This window comes from Colius striatus, chromosome 4, assembly GCF_028858725.1.
Source record: "Colius striatus isolate bColStr4 chromosome 4, bColStr4.1.hap1, whole genome shotgun sequence".
Classification (NCBI taxonomy): domain Eukaryota; kingdom Metazoa; phylum Chordata; class Aves; order Coliiformes; family Coliidae; genus Colius; species Colius striatus.
In genome coordinates, this window is record NC_084762.1 from 22,550,915 (window position 1) to 22,568,304 (window position 17,390).

The following is a 17,390-nucleotide window of genomic DNA, read 5'->3' on the forward strand; positions in this document are numbered from 1 at the left end:
TTATCCCAGATGACATACTACACCATTCAATTTTTGAATCAGTGATATTCTTTTTCATTGGTGTCTTAATAGTTGAAAAAAAGACAAAAGAAATATTTTGGGACGGACAATATGAAGTTGAGCAGAAGGCAAAAATGTATAAATATTTTTTAATCATTGAACTGTTCAGTGATTCCCAAAGAACATTAAAGAACTAATACAATATATTAAAAACAAATAATAAAAGATAACTACTGGGTTGAAACTATTTAAATGGACTGTTAATGTTGATTTAGCTGCCTTATGAAGATAGTCTCTCACCAACAGATTAGAAAGAAAAACGGTTGAAAACAAAAGAAGGGTATTCAACATTAAATGTACACGTACATCAAAGAAAAAAGTGTTTGTTAGAACTACCTCCCTAATATAAATGTCATATATAAATGGGTACAGAAATCTGTCTAAATTCTTTTTTTTTTTTTATGAAAAATTGTAGTTCAAATGTATATAAGATTTTAGCCTAGTTTCCTATAGAGAGGTATCAGACTATCATGACATTTGGTTAATTAAATCAAACTTTAGAAAGTCTCATATATTCTCAAAATTTTTAGGAGTTTGACTGAAGTGGCTATGAGAGGCAAAACAAATTACTCTCTTCCATGTCCTCTATGAGAAAACAATAAAATTTTGTTCATATAGCAACCGTCTACTCCAGTTTCAAATATGATGTTTTGGAAATAATATTTTAGTTACCTTTTTCTAAAATAATGCAACCAATTAGTTCTAAATAAATCTTCATATGAAACATGATATTAAAATTCTCTTTTCATCATATACATTAAGACAGAGAAGATAGAAGCAAGGTAGCTGGTTAATAGAATAATCAATGTTTATGTTCTAGAATTCCAAATTTTTTTAATTTATTGTTCCTTTTATCATATTAGAACCATTATGTTTTGTGATAATTATTTTATTTTCATAGACATATGTTTTATGATGCACATATTTATTTGTGTATTTTGTGTACAATTCTCAACTAACTGTTGAGCTGTCCCCTGAAATTTAGACTTTAAAGGTTTTCCTGCATCTTTAGCAGACATAGCCAGGTATAAATTTAGTAATCTCATCTGACTAAATCTATTCTAAACTAAAAGCCAGAATATGTTGATTTAGGCCACCAGTTTTAGTACAGTTAGCAAATAAAACTTTGAAAATGTGTTTAAGTTTGAACTATTGCAATAATGTTTATGGATTCTGAAAAAGGCCTCAAATAATTACTGTTCTGAGTCTACAAGTATACTCTAAGAATTAGCGTACTTAAACTCATTGTAGGCTCTGAAGCTTTCCTTTGTGTGTATCTAGAGATCCCTTCCAATAGAACTCGACCACATCACATGGAACACTTTAGGTAGAGTTGGGCAGCAGTCATGGTTCCTCTCCTCTGTTGAAGCAGAGTCCTTCAGTGCTTTTCTAGTTCATTCTCTCCACTGTTTTCTGAGATAAGAACTCAGTTTCATCTGAGACTTTAATTCTGCTATGTGGTTGCTTTATTATTGTATCCATGACTCTAGCTGGTCAAAGTGCTTTGAAGAGGGATATATTCCTGAAATGCCACTCGAGTAAATTGTTCAAGCGTTGGACAAGGTTAGGAAGATAACCCCAGCAGACATAATGTTTCTCAGTCCCTGAAAAATCTATCTAATCAGACTATGTCTTCATGATAGCAGCACTAAATATACTCATCCACAATCCAAAATGTGCCTTTTCTTTCCTGTCCTTTACTGACTTCCAAATCTGAGAATATTTGGAGCAAAATCATTGTTCTGCCTATACTGGATTTTTGTAGCATCAGATCACATCAATGTTTTCATCAAGGACAATGCAATTTTTGATTCCTCTGTTGCAGACACAGTAGCACAGCACTCTGTGTTTGTGGGAGAATCCATGAGGCTCTGCCAGGTCATTATTAGTGCCAGATTTTCATGGAGTCATCCACTCTTAGGATATTCCTCTGAATTTTCTCAAAGATTATTCACTACTGTAAATGTTTTCTGGGAAATCTACATGTACTTTAGTTTCTTCTGCTATTCTCTGCTTTTCATGGATATTATCCAGTCCTTGAATAGATAGGCATGACAGCAGACAAACTGTTTAAGCTATTGAACAAGGAAGAAGAAAGGAAAAACTACCTAATGATCTCTACAGATACTCTTAAGGACCACCCATATTTTCTGGTTTGTGTAACAACATATAAGTATACCCTAACTTCCTGTTAGGGTACAGGAAGGAACTACACAGTTAAGCACACTGATTACTAGTACTATGTTTTTCTAGAAACAAGTGAGCTGACATTCATCTCAGATGTGTATTAGCAAAGCAGCATTCGGTACATTGCCACTAGATCAACCTCTTCCTTTATTGCCTATTTGTATTTGACAATGGGTTCATTGCATAGACCACACACTCTGCTTTACGTAACCCTCAGCTGTCTATGTCATATCCAGTGAACAAACACCTCACATTTTTAGCAACTTTTATTATTGATTGAAAAAAATCAATTAAAAAATCTACAGCAAATGAAGAACTGAAACTTTTAGACCAATGTGGCTATATTGAGTGAATATTGTAGTAGCTAATAAATAGACTGAACTATTCCTGCTTATATGCTACTAGCAAAGATGTTTCAAGATGTTTGAAAGTGATACAGCACTTCTCATAGACCATCATTGAATTTTTCCAGGACATTTGCCTTTGCAACAGAAAAATTCTTTGGTTTGGAAAACTGAAATATATGACAAATGCTAAATGAATTAAAAACTGTCTCACTGACAAATTGAAAAATGCGGTGTTAATAGATAGATATAAATGACTATGATGTGTCTAACAGGATCTGCCTGGAATCAGTTCTTCAGTCAATAGCACTTGACATTTTTATCAACAGCCTAGACAGTGATATGAGAGGAAAACAAGGAAATAGGACAAAAGGTAGATATAGGGATGCACAGGACTTGGAGATCAGGTTTTAAATTTTTAAGAAGTTCAGGTTACTTGGTCATTATGTATGGATACTCGGGAAGGAAAAAATTGCAGATATGGGACAAGGAATATTTTCAGTGTCATTGGTAAAGGCATAACAAAATTCAGGACTGAAAATTAAAGGACTCGAAAATGAAATTAAGGGGAAAATGCAGTCTTGAATTAAATTGCAATTTGTTAGCTTTGAGGGTTACTAAATAGTGAAACAGCTATGCAGGAAGGTGTTAGACTCATCAGAGCTAGACATCTTAATTTAAAAAAAAAAAAAGGAAAGAGACATTGCTCTTGCTAAAAGATGCAAAGTGAATAGTCAGTTGAGAGAGCAAACAGAGTGGTTCTGGCTGTTACTGGGATCCATTAATTTTATTATTTCCTTTGCATAGTTCATGTGTGTGAGAACAGTTGTTCATGTTCTATCCTCAGTCTTACACATACGTGATTTCAACAGTTACCTAAAGGAGTCATGAAGAAATTACTTTGCCTGCTATAGGAAGGACCAGATGATTTGCATATTCTTTGCTGTCTCCTGATCCATAAACCAGTCAAGGCTGAAACTCAGATCCTGAAAAGGCTGACACAGTCCTCTGTGCTCTAAAGGGATCCTATTTCATAGATTGTCCCTGAGTACAACTGATGAGGTCACTATTGTAGTGATCACCAGATTTTAAGGTGGGAATGGACTTTGGACACCCTTGAACAGTGAACAAGAGTAGTCCAGGTGAAGTCTTTGGGCTAAGAGCTCTTTCATACTTGAAGTACCACAAAACTATGAAACCAGGAAGTTTGGCATGAGTCCACCTACCCTCAGAACATGAGAGTCTTGAGCATAGTGCTGGTTTCTCTGATATCTTGCTGTGTTAATAAGGCCTGGGTTTCTGGGGAATAATTTTTTCTGACTCTGACCTTTCAGACGAAGAAGTTTCTTTTATATCTAAAATAGCAATACCACCTCTAAAATAAAATATAGGTTGAGAGCAATTGTGCTTAGTGTAATTGGATATGTTTGTTAAGTTAGACCATCTGAGAGATGAGGCAGTGAACTGAAATATAATATACTTTTACTATGGGAAAGAGAGGAGAGGGTAATCTATTGCTTGTTGGAAAGTGGTGGTATCAGCTGGGGTAGGGCTTATGGAAGAAGTAGGTTGCACTATATGATAAAACCAGTATTTCTGTTGTGGCTATAACTAATTTTTAAATTTTTGTAACCACATTTTTAATGGAATTACAAACTTTATTAGGCTTCTTTTCAGGAGAGACTCTACTGAGTATCTGTCTTAAGAGGTCAGAGGTAGAAAGATAATTTAAAAATTGTCCCACTGATGCCTGTTTCTGTTGTAGTTTAAACCCAGATGACAACAACCATCACGAGGCCTCTCACTCACTCCTCCCCACCTTGACGGGATGGGGAGGAGAATTGGGAAGAAAAGATAAATCTTTATGCATTGAGACAGTTTAATAGGACAGCAAAAGGAGAGAACAAACAGCCATAACCAAAAGAATACACAAAGTGAGTGATGCCCAATATAACTGCTCACCACCTGAAGCCCAATGCTGGATCCTGACAGAAAAGTCACAGTTCCCATGTGCATGAGGTCAACATGGTGTGGAATAGCCTGACCATGGTCCCTTGTGGCATCTGGTGAAAGCTAACCCTTTCCCAGCCAAACCCAGGATAGTTTGTAATAATTTTTCAGTATTAATTCATTCTGATATTTAATGATATTTGATTTCATCCATATAGTTTACAAAACATTTGCATCAGATGAAGCATATTGCTTAGGAAGATGAATGGGCAGGACCTACAGATCTTGATGGTACTCATCAGAAGACATGTTGGTGGGGCTTGAGAACATTGGCAATTCTGCATTTGTTTCTTAGGTGTGGTCTGTTCCTTTTGGTGCATGTCTGTCCACTGGGCATTTGCCTCTCACAATAAGTTTAGCAATGCTGGAGCTATGGTTAACATGAACCTCAGGGAGTCAGATGCTGTAACAGAAAACATTTTTTGTCTCTTGTCCCCTTGTAATACATCAGTAATACACAAAATGGACAGTGGTTTGCTTATTCATATGCCACTTGATTTTAGTAAGGAATGATTTGCTGGTTTGTATCTTGTACTTGCAGTTTATCAGAATTCCTCTTAATTAAAAGCTTTAACAAATTTAGCTACACCTTATTAGGGGCTATTAGTTTTAATAAGATGTGCCTTATCATGGTACTTACAGTGTTCTGCTGACTTTTTACGGATGTAATAGACCTAATTTGTACTGGTATATTACAGCTTTTAGCAGTGTGATACTGTGCTTGCCTAGAAGCATTAAAAGCACTTTCAGTTTCAAATTGGAATTTAACGTTTATTAATGATCACTTATATTGGAAAGGCTCAACAATATATATCAGAGGCTCTTTTATTTATTGTTTTTTTTACTGTTTTGAAGATGAGATTTTTTTTTTAAGTCATATTTAATGATTCTATTCATTATGACCATTTTCTTTCAGGAATATCAGCCTTGTAACACTAACTTCTGTCCAGAGTTAAAAAAGACAACTCCTTGGACACCTTGGACTCCAGTCAATATTTCAGATAATGGTGGTCACTATGAACAACGTTTCCGATACACCTGCAAAGCGCGCTTACCTGACCCAAATTTGCTAGAAGTGGGAAGGCAAAGGATTGAAATGCGCTATTGTTCCAGTGATGGCACCAGTGGATGCTCAACAGATGGTAAGAAAAGCTAGAGTGGCTGCACCATGCATCCTGCTAGTGAGGTGTCTGCAGTTTCATTTCCAGCACAGAGTGAAAGTTTTTGCTTCCCAGTGTTTTGCATAACAGAAGCGATAGTGAAAAGGAGGACATAATGATCACAACAGGATTCTAGCTTGTATTCCTTCTCGTCTTCATCATTCAGACTAAACAAGTGTATTTTACCACAGACTGTGAGATTTGCCAGGTTATTCTAATATTCTTTACAATAATCTGTGACCTATGACATGGCAGATGAGTTCTTGGAGGATTTTGTCATCTCCTTATATTCAATTGGATTTTTACTGGGTATGAGTTTGTGCAACATTGTTACATTTGGTAAATATAGGTAGAATATATATGATTGATGCTAAGAACTCTTTGCTCAGTAATTCTAAAGTAACAATTGTAAGATTCATGCAGGTGTTTAAATAACGAGTTTATGACCTGGATAATTTCTATTATAAAAGTTTATATTATACTACTGCTAGAAGTTTAATGTTCTGTTTATTCCTGAGATGGAAAACTAAAAATCTTTTCAACTTTAGATTACTTTAAATTAGAATTAATTTATTTCAGAATTTTCTTCTTCCTCTATCAGTAATACATAGTTTTGAATGTTATGTGTATATCTATATATATATATAAAATAAAACCTAGGAGAATTTCTGTCAGTCATTCTAACTCTATTAATACTTTTCAATAATTATCCAGTTTTAATTATGTATCAATGTTTTTATAAACATTATATTTCAGTTATACAATCTAAGGAAACACTGATTTTAACTTACTCTAACATTTATAGACCTACTTTCTATTTGCATAGCCTTTTGTATCTTCACAACACCTAGATTAGCTGAAAAAAATTTGACTGAAGACCTCTCTCTCATCTAAGACCACAAAAAGAGAATAGTTTCTGATCCTTGAGCTTTCTAATTTTCAATATTTTTTCCAGACAGACCAACTATTGTGAAAGTCAGTGTTAAGCATTTCCTGCTTTTTTTTGTGGCAAGATTTTGTTAGCAGGGTATGAGGACAAGGGACTGCAAGGAGTCAATAAACCACCCCTTTACTGTTTGGGTCAATACACCATCTCTTTACTTCTCTTTGATTTCATGGGAAGAGTCATGTAGTGTGGCTGTATCTTTTGGAACAGAAGAATCTCTTTAGAATGGGAAACCATGAATTTTGGCAGACAGATACCTTCAAAATTTCTGGCTAGATAGCAAGGAAACATCACAACTTTCACATGACCAGAGCCTGGATATTGCGAATCATTCTTTTCATTATGTCCATGTTGAACAGTAGCAATTTGTTAGTTTCTTATAGAAAGAGTAATACTAGTACAGCATGCTTGGCATACGTCGTTACCAAAGCTGTGTTCTGCAAAGATCAGTTCTCTAGCTAGCAAAGCAAACTTTCTTTGCAGTCTGAGCTTAGAGGTAGAACTTCTTCCCAGAAACCCACTAGACTCCTCCTGAGTATGGTAACATTTCTATCTCAATCACCCAAACATTTGCACACCATATTCAAACTTTTCTAATTTGAAGTTTGATTAAGAGGAAAGAAAAGTACATTTTATCCTCTGGTTTTCATATAGTACTCGGATAAGAAAGGGACAGCTATTTCAAATAAAATGAAAGAGGCTGTGTACTTTATTGCACATCAATGTAAATGTACAGTCCAGCATTAGAAGTCTAGAAATTACATTGTCATAATTTCATGTCTGCTTATGAAACATACTAAATACCTACATTAAACATATTAATTGACTCTCTTTAGTATCTTATCTGATAGATAAGCACTGATTTGATATATTGAAAACACTAATATGTGATATATTGTAAACATAAATGTTTAATCCAGGAACAAAAATTTCACAAGCTATGGAAAAATCAGCCAAGTAAACTGCTGGCTGAGAGGCTGGTGCCAGCGGGAAGGCTTTGGGTACTTTGACAATGGATCCTTTCTTGGGGACTACAGCTTGATAGGGCGGGATGGGGTTCATCTCTCCCGTAAAGGCACTGGATTATTTGGGAGTTGACTAGCAAATTTAATAAAGAGGTCTTTAAACTAAGGGACTTGGGAGGTGGGGGGAAAAGCAAAACAGAACAAGCTGTCCCCTCTAGCTGGTAAACAGGGCAGGACAGGGAATGCAATGATAAGTGCCCTTCATCTGCACACTGGGCTGAGATACGGAAGGGTGACCACCCTGAGAAAGAGGCAAACCATGGAGGAACCTCCTGCACCCGCCCAGGGAAACCTGTGTGTTTGAGTAAGCCCCTGTGCCGCCTCTACACCAATGCACACAGCCTGGGGAATAAGCAGGAGGAACTGGAGATGTGGGTGCGATGCGGGACTACGACCTCATTGCAGTCACAGAGACGTGGTGGGACAGCTGCCATGACTGGAGCACAGACATGGAGGGTTATGTATTGTTCAGGAAAGACAGACCGACAAGGTGTGGAGGTGGAGTTGCTCTCTATGTGAGAGAGCAATTAATGTGTACCAAACTGTGCCTGAGTGGGGATAAGGAGTGGGTAGAGTGCTTATGGGTAAAAAATAATGGGCAGGGCAAGGCAGGTGATATTGTTGTAGGAGTCCACTACAGGCCACCTGATCAGGAGGAGGATGTGCATGAGACCTTCTATGAACAGCTGAGAGCTGCCTCACGATCACAGTCCCTGGTCCTCATGGGGGACTTCAACTACCCTGATATTTGCTGGGATAGCCACACAGCCAAGCACACACAGTCTGGGAGGTCCAAGTTCCTACAGATTGTTGACAACAACTTCGTGTCACAGATGATCGAGGAACCAACAAGGAGGGGTGTGCTGCTGGACCTGGTACTGACGAATAAAGAGGGCCTGGTTGGGGATGTGAAGGTTGGAGGCAGCCTTGGCTGCAGCAATCATGAGATGGTAGAGTTCAAGATCCTGCGTGGAAGAGGCAGAACACAAAGCCGGACCGTGACCCTGGATTTCAGGTGAGCCGACGTTGGCCTCTTCAAAGATCTACTTGGACGGATGTCATGGGATATGATTCTAGAAGGTAGAAGTGCACAGTCTTCAAGCACCACTTCCTCCAAGACCAGGATTAGTGTGTCCCAATGTGCAAGAAAGGAGGAAAAGTAGGTAGGAGGCCTCCATGGATGAGCAAGGATCTGCTGGGACAATGCAGGCAGAAAGCAGCCATCTACGAGAGGTGGAAACAGGGGCTGGCTTCTTGGGAAGACTATAGGAACATTGCCAGGGCATGCAGGAGTGCAACTAGGAAGGCTAGAGCCCTTCTAGAATTAAATTTACCCAGGGAAGTTAAGGACAATAATAAGGCATTTTTCAAGTACATCAGGAGCAGAAAGATAGCGAGAGGGGATGTGGGCGTGCTGCTAAACGCTGAGGGTGCCCTGGTGTCTGAGGATGCAGAGAAGGCTGAAGTACTGAATGCCTTCTTTGCTTCAGTCTTTACAGCCAAGGCTGACCCTCAGGAAGCCCAGTCCGGCAAGGATAACAGGATGGCCAGGACAGCAGAGGACTTGCCCTGGGTGGAAGAGGAAGAAGTTAAAAACTTGTTGGCCAAGCTTAACAATCATAAGTCAATAGGTCCTGATGGGATGCATCCTAGAATGCTGAGGGAGCTGGGTGATGTGATTGCTAAGCCTCGTTCCATCATTTTTGAACAATCGTGGAGGACAGGCAAAGTGCCTGAGGACTTGAGAAAGGCCAATGTCATGCCAGTCTTCAAAAAGGGCAAGAAAGATGACCCAGGAAACTGTAGGCTGGGCAGCCTCACCTCCATCCCTGGAAAAGTGATGAAACAATTAATCGTGAATGTTATCACTGAACATATTAAGGAAAATATGGTTATCAGGGGAAGTCAACATGGCTTCACCAAGGGGAAATCCTGTTTGACCAACCTGATACCCTTCTATGAGGGCATAACTGGCCCTCATAGATGTGGGGAGAGCAGCGGATGCCATCTGCCTTGACTTCAGCAAGGCTTTTGACACTGTCTCCCATAACATCCTCATCAGAAAGCTCAGGCAGTGTGGCTTGGATGAGTGGACAGTGAGGTACATTGAAAGCTGTCTGAATGACAGAGCCCAGAGGGTGGTGATCAATTGCACAGAGTCAAGTTGGAGGCCTGTGGCCAGTGGAGTTCCACAGGGATCAATTCTGGGGCCAGTCTTGTTCAATGTCTTCATCAACAACCTGGATGAGGGGACAGAGTGTACCCTCAGCAAGTTCCCTGATGACACCAAACTGGGAGGACTGGCTGATTCCCCAGAAGGCTGTGCTGCCATTCAGCAAGATCTCAACCAGCTTGAGAGTTGGGCAGAGATGAACCTCCTGAGGTTCAACAAGGACAAGTGCAGAGTCCTGCATCTGGGAAGGAACAACCCAATGCACCAGTACAGGCTGAGGGTGGAACTGCTGAAGAGCAGCTCTGCAGAGAGACCTGGGAGTCCTGATTAATAATAAGCTAAATATGAGCCAGCAATGTGCCCTCATGGCTAAGAAGGCCAATGGCATCCTGGGATGCATCAAGAAGAGTGTGGCCAGCAGGTGGAGGAGGTTCTTCTCCTACTCTACTCTGCCCTGGTGATGTTGAGGGATCTGCAATTGCAATCGTGAAAGACTTATCTACACAGGAATGCAGATAAGCCAGGCACTTCTTTATTATGCAGTGCTGGGAAAACACGGGGATAGCTCCTTTGTTGTTAGTTACCATTTTCAGGGTTTTTATACAGCTCAAACAAAAGAATCACATTTGCCAACACAAGCATGCATAAAATGTCCATCTATCAATTTAGCCCTTCACCTTGATTGCTTCCCAACAAACATAAACTTTCCAAAATCACAGTGATTGCTCAAAAAAAGGTATCAGTCCCTTTGTTTTAGTAACAGCTAAAGTAACAGCCAAGGTAACCTAACGAATACATTTACCAGGGTCTTGTAGTTAAGGTAACAGCTAAGGTAACCTAACAAATACATTTACCAGGGTCTTGTGGTTAAGGTAACAGCTAAAGTAACCTAACAAATACATTCACCAGGGTCTTGTAGCTAAGGTAACAGATCCCCATCAGGTGTGGTATGTAACTCTTGCAGTTTGATCCTTATGTGATTCAAATGAATACTTACTTAATCAATAGGTGTTTGAATTATTTGCAAATGCTTAGCTAATTGATTGAACTATTACTAGGTGATTAACAACTGCTTAACAAGTGCTTGACTACTCATTGTGATGATAAGTTGTTAACTAAAATAATTGTGTATCTGCAACAGTGAGGCCCCATCTGGAGTCCTGTGTCCAGTTCTGGGCTCCTCAGCTCAAGAGGGACAGGGAACTTCTGGAGAGAGTCCAGCACAGGGCCACCAAGATGATCAGGGGTATGGAACATCTTTCATACGACGAAAGGCTATGGGAACTGGGGCTCTGTAGTCTGGAGAAGAGGAGATTGAGATCTTATTAACATTTATAAATATCTAAAGGGTGGGTGTCAGGAGGTTGGGACATCCCTTTTTTCTATGGTATCCAGCAACAGGACAAGGGGTAATGGGATGAAGCTGGAACACAAAAAGTTCCACTTAAACATAAGAAAAAACTATTTCACTGTGAGGGTGAGGGAGCAGTGGCACAGGCTGCCCAGAGGGGTTGTGGAGCCTTCCTTGGAGGTCTTCAAAACCTGCCTGGACATGTTCCCATGTGACCTGATCTAGGTGACCCTGCTTCTGCAGTGGGGTTGGACTAGATGATCTCTAAAGGTCCCTTCCAACCCCTACCATTCTATGATTCTATGAATTAAGTGTTTAAACACAAAAAAGGTTGGTTATGGGAAATAATATTCTCATGATAACATCCTCCATCTGCATACTGTTTGAATTTTTTTAAAAATATGTCATCTTTCCATTTCATTGCTGTATGTCATTGTATTTTACCATTTAAAATTTATGCAGTAAGAAGGTTTATAAGGTTTTTATAAGTTACAGGTATATAGGCCTGAAGGTACATAAATTTTATGCTTCAATGGTATTGTCAAATACCTGCAGAATATCTTCAGAAAGTGGAAACACTGAAACAAACTTTGCTTATACTTGTTTCCTGCACTTTAAACAGTTTCATGTTGTCATTCAGAGTTTTTTTAGGATACTTGAATTTTGGTTCTAGATCCTCTTTTCCCAAAGTCATGAACTTAGACTGCTCAGATAATTTAATTTTCTTTGTTAGGTTTGAACAGGACATAAGGCATAAATCAGTCAAGTAATGTAATTTATCAGGTGTCACTGCTATTCTCTCTTACTTAGAGCTGTCTTCCTTAGCTGTAGGCAAGACCAGAGAATTATTATAAATATATTTGCTTTTCAACCTCACTTTTAAGGTGGATTAATTGAACTTGGCTGGAAATGTTAGTCTTTAAGATGAATCAGTACATTCAAATTCATATTACAGGCTTTTGCAAAGGGTTTTTTCTCCAGTACTAGTCAGGGCAGGTGACTTTCACATTAACATGCCTTCTAACAGAATTAATTTATCGTGGAGTTATAACACTATTCCACTTCAACCAAAAAGAGTTATTAAAAAATTGTTTAAAATTATCAGATAATCCTGGTTTAGATGCGAATTGTGTAACTTGACTTTTTATTTCTGTTATGCATGCATGCTAAGTATAACGGAATACGTATGTCAGCAGCAAAGCAGTGCCAATTTCTTTTGTAATTTAACATATATTGAGCAAAAACAGAAACACTTCAAATGAGAGAAAAGTCTTCTGGTTAGATGTCAGTTTGTATCTGCTGTCTTCCTTGGTCTTGGAAGTTGATGATTATTTTGTCTGCAAAACCCCATGATTGCTTTTATTGAAATTTTTGCAGTCCTTCATGTTTCATGTGGAAATTTTTGCTTTTGGGAAGCACAACTGTCTGTTTAAAATGTTACTGGGATCAAGTGGTTAATTTCCATTTTCTAGCTGCAGTGTTTAGCACTTTATTAATTGACTACAGCTTCTAAACAACTGAAAATAAGGCTCTTGGTAAACCCCAAGCAGAATTCATATATTCTAGTCATTCACAAAGCAGCACGTCAGTCAGTGGCTTTCTGAGAATGATTTAGTTGAAAACATTTGAATGATAAACCTGTCATAAAGGCTGAATCTGGAAGTGTTTCTCAACTGTCCTATCTGTCTTGGAAATACTATTCATTAGTTCAGTGGTGATGATATGACTGATCATCTTTTTTTTGCAGGTTTCACAGCTATTTCTCTAGATAAGCTTTAAATAAGGAGAGCATGGGTGATGTTTTAGCAACTAAACTTGCTGTTACCAAGCCAAGAGCCCTTGCATTCTGTTTTAGCCACATGTATTCATCTTGGGAGCAATAAGCTGAGAAACACAGAGTGCTTAATGTTACTCACTGCTGGGTGGCACAATCTGGTTTCTGGTCTTGGAGGTGGATGTGGACCAATCAGAAAAAAATGCAGAGGTGACAAGCAAGATATCCAAAGTTAGATGAGAAAAGTAGTTTTCATAGTTTCATACTGCTTGATCTGAAAGATTCCAATACTTTTATGTTTATACATTCTCCCATCAAATTTGATACAAACCATGATACAGATAGGACTCAGTTCTGTGTAACCACTTTCTGAAGAAGTTTTTCTTGAAGGAATTTTACAATGTAATCTTTTACTTAGTGTTTCATTATCTTCCCTTTCCTCCCATTCCCATGACCACCTCAATTAATAAACACGACTTCTTAGCTGAAGGACTCAATAGTTCTTATTAACTCATTTTTCATAGCTTAACAAGTTTCTACAGATCAGTTTGCCAAAGAAAGAAAGAAAGCAGGACTTAGACTATTTGCAGCAGTCTTTGCATGAACATTTGCAAGAGCTCTGCAGACATGTAATTATACCACGAGTCTTATTTATATATATATATACATGTATATACACACACATATATATATTCATATATGTATGTAAAATATATGTGTGAATGTATTTATAATACATGAATAATTATAATTATGTATTTGTGTGTTTATATGTCTATGTGCACATGATTTATTGGATATTCCTCACGCTGGTATTATGCTAAGCAAATTTACCCTTCATGGATTCGTACTCTATATCAAGTGTGGTGGTTTAACCCTGGCTGAGTACCAGGTGCCCACCAAGTCATTGATGGCTCCACTCCAACTGGATAGGGGAGAAAAAAATACAACAAAGGGTTCACAAGTCAAGATAAGGACAGAGACTCAACTTGGGGAGAAATGGTTAGTCAAAGTATGACACAACCCTCTGGTGTATCAGTCCCTCTTCCCAGTTTTATATCATCAGCAAACTTATCCTGGCCATTAATGATGGTGTTAAATAGATTTGGACCCAGTAATGACCCAGTATGATGCAACCCTTTGGGCCTAGTTGTTTGGCCACGTTTCAATGCGTTGCACTGTTCATTTGTTTAGCGCACGTTTTCTCGACGTGTCTATCAGAAAGTTATGAGAGACTGTCCAAACCCATACTAAAGTCAAAATAAGTAACATCCATGGTTTCTTCCTCATCCATAGACCTAGTCATCTCATTGTAGAAAGCTATAAGGTCATTAAAGGAATATATAGTACTGCATTTCCAGAATGTAAACTCATCTTGTTATTTTTAGTGTCATTGGTGTCATAATGTTAATTTTTTAATGTGCAGTTTCTGTATGAGGAGAAAATTCTAAAAACCTCACTATGACCACTGCATGAATTGCTGCAAAACTGTGAAAAGACTGCTCTTTGTAATAATTTTTTTTAATACTTTGGAAAGAAGTAAACACAGGGGAATATTTGCTGCAGACCAGACTCCACACTGAGAAAATTCTTTAGAATAGTCTCAAGTTTCAGTGCTCAATACCTTAGAGCTTTCCCTTAGAAGATTCCCCTCCCCACTCCCTCATTTAAATCACAGGAAATCTAATATCATAATGGCAAATAAGCTCATACATTTTCCTTAGGACTGAAAGACTAATGCAAAAATGTCTTAAGAACATCTTATTCTTGGTACGAAATTATGCATACTGCAGTGTTTTATGAAGAAAATGACTGGCAATCTGGTCTGATTAACCCTTTTCCCATTACTTGCATTGCTTTTAATTTAATAGCTAGTAAGACTTAATTTGAAATTCTGGTATTAAAAAAGACTATTATTTTTGTCTCACAGCTCACTGCATGCATAAGCTGGGCATTTCTGTGACCAAAGTGATAGAGAATTGCAAAAAAAGGCTCTTGCTGAGCTGGGAAGTGGATCTGTATTCATGATTTCCATACTGTTCCTCTGTACTTACTCCCTTTCTGGATTTGCATGGATGTCATGTTTCTTGAAATGCTGCTTTTAGTATCTGTGTAATGGAATCTGTCTCAGCAGGAGAGAAGTAGTTACTCTCTGTAATCACTGAAAGGTCATTTTTATATTGTTATTCTGCTGTTTTCTTACTAATTTCAACATTTTCTTATTACAAGTATTTCTGTGTTGCTGCATCTTCATTCAAATATTGCTAGTTGTTATCAAGTGTGGAATAAATACATGAAAAGCCTCATCTACTTTCGGATGATTGTGAACATACTTGTCACGGCAGAACTTATGCAGTATTACTAATTCTGTAACCACAGGTAGAAATAAGGTGAAATTTTTTCAGTACTAGGCACTGTGAATGAGAGGCTCTTCTGTTCTGGTTATCCTCTTCAGTCCAGGACTTCTGTTGGGCAATGTCTTCACATTATTACTTGTACCTGTTTTCAGTACATGGTTCAGCACATCTTCTATTTCTTTAGCTCCATTTGATACTACTACAATGTGTGTGCTTGTGAGTAGGACATAAATCAGTTTCTTAAGAGTAAAAGTTTGTGCTGTAGTTGAAGTTGCAAACAATCCTCTGCATTTCTCCACTCTTGGTGATACTATTCATCCATTCTTACTATGGCAATGCTGAAGCTCTGGCATAGGCAGGCAGCCACATCCAATGCTGTTTTAAGTACCATTCATGGGACCCTCTTTCATCACAACTACTTAAACAAGTGCTTGTAATAAAAACAGCAGTTAGTGGTCTGTTGCTCATAGAGTTGCCAGCAATACTAGCGCTGGGGAAAGAGAACTGTTTTGGCAACAGTAGGAAATACCAGTAGTGTAGAGATGCTTAGTAGTGGAGATACATAGAGGTCAACTACAGAGTCTTTTTTTCTTGCAGGATCAAGACTGAAAGTGACAAAGATGCTCAAACTAACTTATTAGATTATTAAGAGATTATTAGAACGTCACCCAGAGCTATATCCAGGCTTATTGGTTGTATGGTGTGAAAAAGATTATGAACATTCACTTTTCATCGATAAGTAGTGGACTTTAGCCTCCATCAGTGTTTAATCTAATGCATTTTCTCAATACTAAACTCAATTAGAAGTTTTCGACTTGCCCGATGTTCAGTTTAACTAGGAAGTATTCTATCCTGTGTGCCTCCAAAAGGCTGATTTTCATATCTTGTATATGGTTTAGAATACTTCAATTCAGTGGAAAAGAAACCATTTTTTTAAAGTGGCAAAACACTGTTTGGCATAAAAGTGTGGTCTCACTAGACTTTGTGGAGTTACTACTGCACAATATCTAAAGTCTGACTATGGTTAGGATAACCACATTGCTTTCTAGGACACCTGTGAGCCTCTGGGCACAGGAAGCACTAGTGGAAGCAGGCTGAGTAGATTGAGTGAGCAGAGCCTTGCAGTAGGACTAGGGGAGCTGGCTTTATGTGTGGTCATAGGCAAATCAGCCCTGTCTTCTGTGCCACCTTCGTCTTCTGAAATAGAAGTAATTATACCTGTGTAATGTACTTGGAGATTTTCTAATCATAATTCCTACACAAGAGATATAGTTTTTAACAATCTTAGATGGAGTAAATTGACTTTGCAATGGAGCTATAATGCTTCAGCTAAAGAAGAGTTGGATACAAATCTTCACAGTAGTTCTCTGCAAGTGATTATAAAATTTCTATTATGGAGACATTCAAAACCCACCTGGATTAGCTCCTGTGTGACCTACTCTAGGTAGTCCTGCTCTGGCAGGGGGGTGGGACTAGATGATCTTTCAAGGTCCCTTCCAACCCTTAAGTTTCTGTGATTCTATGAAGAGATTCTTGAGATGAAACTAGGGTTTGGATTGTTAGACTAAAGGACAAGACTCTGCTGGTCATATTACTATTAGAAGCCTAGGAGTAAATTTGAAGAGGAAAAGATTGTTTGGGGCTGATATACTGATTTAGTTGAATTTTTTTTTTTTTCAATCTTTATTAGGATTGTCAGGGGATTTCTTGCGTTCCGGACGATACTCTGGTCATACCATCAATGGTGCCTGGTCACCCTGGTCTCCATGGTCTCAGTGCAGTCGTGACTGCAGTAGAGGTATACGGAATCGCAAACGGGTCTGCAGCAATCCCGAGCCCAAGTACGGGGGACTTCCTTGCCTTGGCCCATCTCTGGAGTACCAGGAATGCAACATTTTGCCTTGTCCAGGTACGAGTGAAATGAAATAAGTATGTGAAAATAAAATAACTCACCTTTGAGACTCTCTCTTGCATTTGTTTGCTTGGATTTTTTATTTAATTGG

General features: G+C 38.4%; 1 protein-coding gene across 1 annotated transcript in view; it reads left to right on the forward strand.

Moving 5' to 3' along the window:
* Window positions 1–17,390, forward strand: part of SEMA5A (semaphorin 5A) — a 320,602-nt gene that overhangs the window by 279,512 nt on the left and 23,700 nt on the right. Inside the window, exons 17-18 of the mRNA XM_061995060.1 lie at window positions 5,518–5,743; window positions 17,078–17,296. Coding sequence (XP_061851044.1) covers window positions 5,518–5,743; window positions 17,078–17,296 — 445 coding nt within the window. The remainder of the gene's footprint in view (window positions 1–5,517; window positions 5,744–17,077; window positions 17,297–17,390) is intronic.